At 33.5% G+C, this 11,568-nt stretch overlaps 1 protein-coding gene across 1 annotated transcript; it reads right to left on the bottom strand.

Moving 5' to 3' along the window:
* Positions 1 to 6,516: 6,516 nt before the first annotated feature.
* Positions 6,517 to 8,506, bottom strand: LOC131656409 (cytochrome P450 86A1-like). The gene has a single exon (XM_058926136.1). It carries the CDS (start codon positions 8,390 to 8,392, stop codon positions 6,794 to 6,796), a length of 1,599 nt encoding a protein of 532 aa, XP_058782119.1. The 5' UTR covers positions 8,393 to 8,506; the 3' UTR covers positions 6,517 to 6,793.
* Positions 8,507 to 11,568: the final 3,062 nt, after the last annotated feature.

Below are 11,568 nucleotides of genomic sequence, written 5' to 3' on the forward strand. Positions count from 1 at the left end.
AGTCCATGTGAAGACAATATCTTATTTTTAATACTTCGACACAATTAATTCACTTGCTAATTAAGTCATCAAGGGCTTTCCTCACTTAAAAAAGTTTTTTAACACTCTTTTTCACTTTCTACTCCTTTTCTTCTCATTTCTCTCATTTCACTATAATTGACTTAGTGCTTTAAGAATGAAATGTATTTATGAGGTTTTTGTTGTGTATCTTAGTGCAAGGGTAATATTGTAATTTGTGCAAGAATTTTTTATCTTGTAGCATATCTTCGATGGAAGTCTCAGTTTAATTTGTGAGCTTAGCTAGTAAAGACTCTCTTTTGGTTTGTGAGATTGTCCATTAAAATCTATGTTTGGTTTGTGAGCTTCAATTGATATAAAAGCTCTCATTTGATTTGTGAGATTGTCTTTTAAAATATCTGTTTGATTTATGAGTTGCACTTGGTATAAAAGTTGTCATATGGTTTGAGATTATCCTGACATAAGATCTCGTGTTTTGTTTGGAGGATAGTTAGGGTAAAATTTCATGTTTGATTGTAAGAAGGTTCGTGGGCATAACATTTGAAAAGGTCACACATAAAGTGGATATCAAGAAGAATTTTTTTGAGCAGAGAACGTAGGCCAAATGGTTAGACTGAACCTCTATAAGTTGCTACTGCAATATTTTTCTCACTTATATCTCTTTATTTATGTTGTTTACTTATTTGCGTTTTGTTTAAATATGTTGTCTACTATTATTTATACTATTTATTTATTATGTTGTTTTACTCTTTTTAAAATTGTTTTGAACAATTGATTTTACACAAGATTTATTAATTGGACATTGCTTTTTAAAGCAACACAATTCACACCCCTCTTACGTTTAGAGTCACTTATCTAACAAGTGGCATAAGAGCCTAACTTATGTTATAAGACTAATTGTCTTAGGTGTAACGCCCGAAAATTCGACTATTCGCTTAATTTAGACGTTTGAAGTGTTTATGGAATTTTTCGCGTTTTGGGACGATTTAATCGGTATTAGTTCGGGATAGCGGATCGACAATTAATTGAGATTTTTAATATTTTTAGTATTAGAAATATTATTAGAGTGTCGGGTAGTATTTTAGGAATTTTCAGAGCAAATAAAATTAGACCGTAAAATAAGAGTTAACGAGTAAATTGGGAGTTTTAATAAAAAAAATTAGATGGGCTGAGTGGTGTTATGTTGTAATTTGGTTTTGGCCCAAATTGGAATAATTGAGAAGTGAGGATACACCTAGGTTTTTAGAAACTCAGTAACATAACATTTGGGAAAAAGAGAAGGACAACAGAGAGAAGAGGAAAATTGGAAAAGAAAAGAGATACGAGAATTAGGCCGCAAAGAGAACAACGGAAGAATTACGCGAAGCCGGAAAGCTTGGATTCGACCGGAATTTTAGAGCGGATTCCGAATACAAGGTAAGGGTGGGGTTCTTGCTCTATAAACGGAGATATGATGGACCGTATGTGGGGTTTAGGGAATTTTATTATCTCTTTGTGTTCGATTGATTTCTAAAAATTGTATGAAATTATCTTATGTTCGATTCTGTGTAAATTTGTTGTTTCTGTAAAAATTGATGTGTTGATGATTTTATTGGTGTTAAACTTGTGTGATTTGATGCATATAATTTGATACCGATATTCGTACGGCGGACTGTTTATAACATCAATTTTCGTTCTCTTATATACTTATATTGCTTCGATAATGAAAAAAAATGATATATATATATATATATATATATATATATATATATATATATATATGAGGAGTGCTAGCAACACTCTTTTTTTAACACTCTCTTAAACACTCACTTCCTTATTGGTTGAAACATGTGTGGGTCCCTCACTTTGAAAATAGGTCCCATATAAAATGGTAGGACCCACACATGTTTTAACCAATAAGAGAGTGAGTGTTTGAGAGAGTGTTGAAAAGAGAGTGTTCTTAGCATTTCTCATATATATATATATATATATATATATATATATATATATATATATTAAAAATATTTACTGTAGCGTTGTCACGTTCATGTAATGTTTGTTTTCATTCTACGTCACTGTAGCCTCACGTTTATTGACATAGAACCATGTTTCAATATATGGTATGCTTAATTGTTTAGAGAATTGAATGAGCATGTAAAATCTGGAATTGAATGAGCATGTAAAATCTGGAAATAAATATAGGATTTAATGGTGATGCACTGACAGTGTAAAAAAGTTTTACACTGTCATCCAATGAGAATATATCATTCTGCCATGTCATCTCATTAATTTAAAAATATTAGTATGACTTGGTAGGATACATGGTCGTGATTGGTTGACAGTGTAAAACTTTTTTACACTGTCAGTGCATCACCCTTTTTCTCATAAATATATTACATCATTCTAAAGAAAAAAAAGAGATGCTTGCTTAGAAGACAATATATATTGCATTAATATGCATGTTGCTTCTCTTTTCTACTATAGCGACCACTGTTATTTTGGTAGATATAATAAACTAAGTAGGTGGCAATTTGATGAAATATATTAATGTAAAGCGTATACTGTAGCTGTAAATTTAGTCAATTAGGAATCAGGTTGCAGGTTCACTAATATATAATACTTCATTAGTTTATAATAATAATAATATTAATAATAATAATAATAATAATAGTTTAATATTATTAGTGTAATATTTTTAGGAGTTTTGAGTTAGAGATGAATATTTGTAATATTTGGTTAATTTAAATTATCTTCAATAGTGTTGTTAGAGTTGTCAATAGGGTTGTCAGAGTTGCTTTCAAGTTGTTTAGAGTAAAATCTGATAAACTATAGATTAAAATTGAAGGTATTTGACCCTTTAGAGTCGTTTTATTATTACTTGAGTCAGACTATTAGCCAATTTGATGCATAAGAGTTACCCTTATATGTAATAAGAATTGTCAGTAGGGTATTTTTGGGCACTTTAGAGTTGTATGAATTATTGTAGAGTTGTTTAGAGTCCCTTCGAAACTCTGTCAAATTATAATTATATATTATTATAATTTTTGTGAGTTAATAATATAGAAGGAGTTAATGAAAATAACAGTAGCACTTTGTTGCCCATCAATGTAGTGACCAATTTCGTAACAGAGGCATTATATAAGTAGCAGAGGAATATAATAATAGACGGAAAAATATATAGCGAGTTGAATAATATTAGGAGTGTTCGGGAATAATCCGATAATCGTTGTGCTTGCGGTGTTTTTGGTAATGTTGCGACGTGACGTATTTTTGTGAGTTTTGTGAAGTATGGCGATGTTTGCATGAATTATCTGTGATGAATTATTATTGTTGATTTGTCGTGTGATATATTGCGATGTTGCGATGAGTTTTTGTGAATTATTGCGAACTGCAGCATGTAAGGTGACGATTGTTTATCAATAACTATTGATATATTTTGGCGATGTAGGCGAATGCCTTTGTGACGATGATTGGTGATGTGTTTGTGATATAGGCGTATGTCTCGCGACGTTGTTTTGGGATGTTTGTGATTTGTTGCATTTCATCAGTGTCTCATGATTTGCATGTTTTAGCGACGGCCTGGATTGACAAACAGCGACGAAGGCTTATGCCTGTTTTGATGCCTCTATTATCTGGCAATTGGCGATGGGGGCTGAAGCCCTGGGTACCACATGCATGTGCATTTGTTAGAGTCGCATTTCATTTGTGTGATTATGATGTTATGTATTTTGATGTGTGAATTTATGTGACTTGTTGTGAACTTTGAATATGATCTTATGTGAGATATTGTGACTTGTGTTGTTGATTGAAACAGTGAAGTAAACTAGACGGTAACGATTATACCGCAAAGCGATAAATTATTATAACTTGAACCTGAATATACTGTTTATCATCACCCTGTTTATATTGTTTGATATCTCACCCCTTTCTTTTGTTTTGCCGTTACCTTTATACTGGTAACGTGCAGGTGATAGCTTGATGAAGATTTAGACGTTGTGAGTTAAGTCGGTGGTCGCTCTGATACGTAGCACTCGGGGGGGGGGGGGATAAACGATTGTTTTACTTATTGTTTTATTTGCTGAATTTTATATGGTTTTGGTTTAAATTATAACTTAAAGTTACCGTGCAAAGATGCTACGATATTATTTGAATAATTATGAAGTTTGTTGATTCCGCTGCGAGTTAATTGTTTTAATTTGAAACAAAGTGATTTTCGAGTAATTATTTAATTGTCGTTTTAAATTTCTGTGCTATGTATCTATATGAAGGAAAGTAAGCTGTAAATATTTTCGAATGACGAATATGTGATACCTCAAATGAACTTGTTTGAAATTTATACTCTGATTTTTCCGTATAATTTATCGGGTAGATTTGGGGTGTTACATTAGGAAGTAGTATAAAAACTACGAACACTTCTACTTTTAACCAAATACTTTTCATGAATACACCTAGTTTGATGGTGAATGGTTTGAATCATGGAAATAGAGATTTGAATTTTTTATTAAAGCAAATGATTTTGAAATGTAGGATTTTATAATTAACGGTCTATGTACTTCTACTTTTTTTCTTTGAAGATAAAGTAGTAAACAAACCTGATTTTCATTAGACCAAAAAGATAAGAGAAAACTAAAAATTTATTTTAAAGCCAAATATGTTTTGATAAATGCCTTAAGTTCTAAAAAATTCTTTTATGTTTTTAATTGTGATTTTTTTAAGGAAGTGTAGAACATTCTTGAGATGATCCATGCAGTTTTTCCCAAAATCGAAGAAGAGAGAATGAACAAACAAATTCAGGAAGTTGGAGTACTAAATGAATATGAAAATCATCCTCATAGATGGTACTCAATCAATAAAATCCTTGGAGGTTGTGTTAGAAATTTTGTATCTAACAATTATATAAGAATTAAGAGTTGGCATCAGAAAACTGATTCAGTCCTCAATTCAAAAAATAATGGTGCCTTTGTTGAGATTCGAGAAGAATCTAAAAAGAAGGAAATCATTAAAAAAAACTCAAGTAGTTGATCCAGTTGCTCAAAGAAAAAGAAAGATTTTCATCTCCTCATCATCATCGACTTCATCAAAAGGAATACTAAAAGATGAAAGTAAAAGATCTAGGGGTGTTCGCGGTGCGGTTTGGGCGGTTTTTACTTAAAAAATCATCCGAACCGCAAGAGAAAAAAATGTGCGGTTTGGTTTGGTTCGGTTGGCTTTTAGAAATAAAACCGAACCAAACCAAACCAAACTAATGCGGTTTGGATTGGTTCGGTTGGTTCGGTTTTTTTACAAAAATTTATTGAGCCATACATATACATATAGATGACAACATAATTTTGTACTTAGTCATTTACGCGTTATCAATTAACAACGAAATTCATCATATTTGGATAACAACTCTCGATTTAATATACAAAAATAAGATTAGATAAAAGTGGAATAAAAAAAATAAAATAGTAGCATAAAACAATATCAAAAACATTATAATAAAATAGAAAAAAATTGAAAGATTAGAGAAGATGAAAAAGAAAGAGCAGAAGAGAGAAGAGATTATATAAGAAGAGGAACATTAAAAACGTAATTGGGAGACAACAGTATAATAAAAATAATAAGATAAAAAAAGAAAGAACTTAAGAGATGAAAGTCTAGAAAAGAAGAGGTGATATGTACCTCGAAAAGAAGATGAGAAGAAGACGTAATATCGCTAGGAGAGATTTGAGAAGACTTAAACTGAAACCTTAAGTGTGGGGAAAAGAAAATCATTTTTAATCATAAAGGTTAGGCATAATTTGTTTGAGTTTGGGTTGGATATAGGTAAAGTGAAGTTTGGGAGTTGTAACATAATGCGGTTTGGTTTGGTTGGGTTCGGATTGTAAAATTCAAACCGCAAACCGAACCAAACCGCGCGGTTTGTTAAAAAATGGCCCAAACACATCCGAACCAAATGCGGTTTTTTGCGGTTTCGGTTTGGTTTGGTTCGGTTTTGCGGTTTTCTATTGGGCCGGTTTAGTTTTGAACACCCCTAAAAAGATCAACATTTTTAGAATTTGTTGAATGAACAATCTTAATAGATAAACGATCTTCCAAAGAGCTATCATTCGATAAAAATGTTGAATAAGTTTCATCAAAAAAAAATCTTTGAGAAATCATCATCGGAAAGAACATTTTGTGATTCATCATCACATGTATTTATTATTTGTACATTACCATAACCCTTTAAATTTCTATCAATATTCCTACAACTATTTATATGTATTTAAATGCTTTCATCATAAAATTGTTTTTTATAAAATTATCTTTTAAAAAAAATTATTACTCTTTGAATATTTTTAATTATAGAAAAATGTAAAATAAATTTTATATGTAAAAATAATTAATTCAAATAAAATTTTAAAGAGAATCTTATGTAAAAAAATCTCTTAAAAATCTTATATTTAAAGACTAGGAAGTATATGTCACTTTCAAATAGAAATATTTAAAGTCAATCCAAACATATAAGAGAGTAACTTTATAAATATTTGTCTTAGTTAATGTATTATAAATATTATTGATGAACAATAGGAATATTTAAAGCCCTCTGAACTGGACCTTGTATGGAATAAATATAAAATCAAATGACACTTTAGTTCAGCAAACTGTAAACTCAAATTTGACCAACCCATGACTCAACTGAAATCAACCAACTAGAAACAAACACACTATCCCAATTTCCAATAACAACATAATTAAATACCACAAAATAAAATGAAATATGTATAGTAATTAAATGACCACATTGCCCTTTGTACAGCGTACAACCGAATCAACGAGACACAGCAGATTCGGGTTTCTGAAGCTGACGTGGATACAAGAACACACGTAACCCATACTTCATGAAAAGCGTGAGAGACATCTTTTGCTGAACCCGATGACCGGGAACCGGTAAAAGCCGGTAACGAATCAACACAGCAGCAGCAACAGATTTCATCTGAAGGTAAGCCAAATCCTTCCCCAAACAAGTCCTCGGTCCAGCATTAAAAGCCACAAACTTATACCCATCTTTCGGCGGTTCGAACCGGTTTCCCTGAACCGATAACCACCTTTCCGGTTTAAACTCCATGCAATCTTCACCCCACACACTCTTCATCCTTCCCACAGAATATATCGAATACGTCACCGTCGAACCCGCCGGAACCACACTTCCGTCCGGCAAAACATCGTCCTCCACCGCATATTTAGAATCCTCCGGCACAGATGGATACAGCCTTAGCGTCTCAGCCAACGCTGCTTTCAGATAAACAAGCTTATCAGCTTCTTCAAAATCCACCGCCTCTTCCGTCCATTTACGACAATCTCCTCCACGAGTTTCAGCCAAAACCGCCGTCAACTCAGAGACAATCCTCTCCTCCACGCTTGGATGATTCATGACAAGCCAGAAAAACCAGCTCAAAGCAACCGAGGAAGTATCTCTCCCGGCGAGAACAAAATTCAACGCTATATGTCTCAGTTTCTTGGCATCAAACGGTTTTCCATCGCCATCGCGCTTTTTCAGAAACCGTGAGAGAAGATCATCGGAGGGAGATTTCTCACGAACCGAAACGGCGTCGTTCATGTACGTTTCAACAATTTTCAAACTCTGATTCAGTTTTCTCTCAGCTCCGACGCATAGAAGCTTCTGGAACCTCCAGAAGAATCCGGGGTAAAGTAGTCTTTGCAATGTAGCTTCGGTGGCATAATCAAATGAAAGTGAAAACGGGTTATCGGGTAGATCCGGTGAGAGAGTTTCCGGATCCTTACCGAAAGTTAGTCCACAAATGTTATCAAAAGTTAACCGTAAAAGAAGGTCTTGTAAATCAACACTAACTTTTTCTTTAGCGGCTTTGTCTAAAATACACCATAACCGGTTTTTAATGGTCCGGTTCACCCAGCGAGCCATGGCTTGGCGAAGGGTTCGAGTAGTGAATTCGAGTGCAGCGGTTTTGCGTTGAACCAGCCACGTGTCACCGTCGCTGTTGAAGATTCCGTGACCTAAAAGATCGTGGAAAGCGGTTTGCCATGTGGGTCCTTTTGGGTAATTATCGAACCGGGTTCGGAGGATGTGTTCGATGTTTTTTGGGTTGCTTGTGACTGTGTAGAAGCCTTGTCCCCTTGCCAAGAAAGGGAAAGGGAGGATGCATGTTTGATAAGTTGATGAGCCTCCGGTTTTGTTTAGGTTTGAGGTTATCCAGTCGTGAACCCGGTTCCGGTTTAAGAAGAGAACCGGGAGGCTCCCGAAAAATGGGAAAACTTTTGGACCGGTTAAGTTTCGGGCTAGTAAATGGAACCAGAACAAGTATGCGAAGAGTGTTGCTGTTAGAGTGAACAACAATGGAAATGTATTTGTATCCATTTCCATCATCATGTTCTTAACAAAAGATATCATAATGATGAAGTGTGTTTAATTTTCTTCTTCTTTTTGATGATAGAAATGTGTTTATGTGTTACTAAAATTATTGTTGTTGGGTTTGTGTGAATGTGTGTTGTTTGGGGAACTTTAAGCAAGTTTTGGTTTGGTTTGAAGTTTAAGGAGAGATGGTGTTTATATATGTAGGGATGGGGTGGGATTTAGGAAAGGTTGTTGGGAATTTTTTGGTTTTTTTACAAAGTCACTGTTTGGTTGATAGAAGTGTTACGTGTAAACAAATTAGTAGACATCCATGCATGCACTTATTACTACTACTATCAATATTTGGTGGATACCCAATATTTTTAACATTACTATTTCTGTTCCTAAAACAATACTTCCTCCATAATGATTTATGAGGAAAAAACACCTTTTTTTTTTTTTAATAAATTATAAGATAAAAAAACATCAAACTTATTTTATTTTAGAAATGCAGAAAATGTAAAATTAAATGTAAATTGTATTAGTGTGGGGAGTATACAATAAAAGGAAGGGTTGAGCCGGGGCGCGTGCTATATCTCCGCCCATGATCCTAGTAAAACATACTCATGCAACATTACCCGGATAATCTAAAGGTCATTATTATTATTATTATTATTATTATTATTATTATTATTATTATTATTATTATTATTATTATTATTATTATTATTGAGTAAATCTCAAACTTCACATTGGTAAGAGATAGAGCATTGAAAAAATTTATATAGAGTGACATCGCTCATCCTACAAGTCGGTTTTCTAGGCATGATTTAGGCCTAACAACATTTCTTAACATGATATCAAAATCTAGTTTAAGATTTGGTGGACCACCTATGATCAGGCGAGGGATGCCATTATATCAGAATATATCGATCGGATCATGGCCGCCCATCGATTATATCTATGCACCAAGCCCAAAGGTTTTAGGATATTTTTTGAAAGATCAGATTGTAGGAAAATTTGGAAGAATTTAAAAAATGAAAAATAAGAAAAAGAAAACTCTAATTGATTCTTGGAGGACCAAATACTGTCACGCCATTTAGAAGACTCTATTAATATCGGCGAAAGAAACTTGGAGGTATTCTAAAATAGGGAAGAACACTTAAAGAGAGGTAACACATATGAAGGATAATAAGTGTAACACCCCAAATTCTAGACTAATTATTTATTTAATTATTTTAGCGTGAATCTATGAGTCATTGTGAAGTATTGAAGATGTGATGATATGTTGAGTCCTTATTATGATTTGTGATGATCTGTGATGTTTGAGATTATGATGACTTATGTGATGTCTTGATGATTCATGTGATGTCGTGGTGATTTGCGTGATGCTTAGGTGTATTGATGAATTTTGGTGTATTTTAGAATAATTAGAATAATAAGTGGAATTATTTTAATTAGTAAAATAAAATAATATCAGTGTTAGAGATATTAAGGGTATGAGTGGTCATTTATGAAGAGTAAGTGAGGGAAATATGGGAAGACCGTATTAGGGGTCCTAGGGGTAAACTGAGAAAAGAGGAAAGAGGGAATCATTATGTACGATCAAAGTTTTGAGAAGAGGCAGAGGGAGAGAGCTAGGACACGAAGAACATGGAGGAATGCGTAGAGAAAACGCGAAGAGAAATAGAATCCAACCGTGAATTAAGGTAAGGGGTGACTATTCTTTATTAAATAATATTATAGTTTTGATGATGGTAGAATAGATTAAGAGTTGAACCTCTATTTAGGATGTAAGGGTTTATGAGATTCTGACACTGACATGCCCAATTTGATGGATATGATGCAATTGGTTTGTTATAATTGATGGATGATAGTCATATTGCATTGTTGTTGTGTTAGATTCATGAAAACTGATGAAAATTGGTCACTATAATGTGTGGGTTCGTATTTGATGTTGATAGTGGAAGTAGGAATGAAGAAAAGTCATAAAATTGGAGTTTTCTGTTACAGCAGCGTCAGGAATCGGTTCCTAGATGGGAGGAACCGGGTTCCCATAGTAAAAATCCGAAACGAGGTGATTTTGTTCAGCAGGAACCGGTTCCTAGATGGGGAGGAAGCGGGTTCCACAGATTTTCTTAAATTTCACTTAACTTTAAAAGCTCCTAACTTTCAAACCGTAAGTCCGTTTTAGACGCCGTTTTGGACGTTGTTCCTTAAATTGAATACTCTACCATATGAAATAAAGAAAACAACAATAACTTGATTTTATTTTAAAAAGTATCGTTTTCTCCAAATGTGGTTTATTCTTGTATTGCATAATTGATGAGGTGCAATGATTTGTTGTTTGCATAATTGAATATATGCGATGATGTGTGTTGTTATAATGTGATTGCTTCTGCTTGTTATGAAAATGGATGTTGTTCGTGGTAAATATGGTTATCATGTGTTTTGATGAATGGTGATGCAGATGGATGTTATTCATAGTAAATGTTGTTATCTTGTGTTTTGATGAATGATGATGTAAATGCCTTGTTGTTGTTGGGTTGATTTGTTGTACTTGGTACACGATTGTGAGAGGTGCTATTGTTGTTTGAACTTTGTGGTGAATTAAATTATGTTGATGATGTTCATATGATTTAAATTGGTGATTTTCATGAGATAGATGAGGCATGCATTTGTTTGAATCATATGTTGACTGTATCCAGATGGAGATGGATCAGTGGTAGCTAATTCCCATTGTGTAGAATTAGTGAGAGAAGTAGCCGTATCCTTGATGATGGTGGATCGGTGAGATGGGTGAAACCCATGATTGGTACCACATGCATATAGTTGCATTGCATTAGGTGTATGAATCATTATAACATGAATGGAAGTGTTCCAATGTTATAATATTGTGTGTTGATCAATGATTGTGATTGGTATGAATTGATAAATCTGAATATGCTAAGTAGGGTGGATAATTTCTTATGAATTCTATATCTGACGATTTATAATGCTATTTAATTTATAATGTAGCCTCACCCTTACTTTGATGATTTCAGATTGAGGTAGCGGCTTCAGCTATCGGTGAGGATGGCTTGTAAAGTCATGTCTTTAGTTTTAATAAATAGGTGCCGGTGTCATGCTCTGAGACTTGTAACACTGGGGAACGCTTGATTGAGAGTTGTTTATGCTCTATTATTTCATTTTGATTGTTTGGATAATTATTTCTTTCGAAACTAAGGCATGTG

The sequence above is a fragment of the Vicia villosa genome, linkage group LG3 (genome assembly GCF_029867415.1).
Source record: "Vicia villosa cultivar HV-30 ecotype Madison, WI linkage group LG3, Vvil1.0, whole genome shotgun sequence".
NCBI classification, from domain to species: domain Eukaryota; kingdom Viridiplantae; phylum Streptophyta; class Magnoliopsida; order Fabales; family Fabaceae; genus Vicia; species Vicia villosa.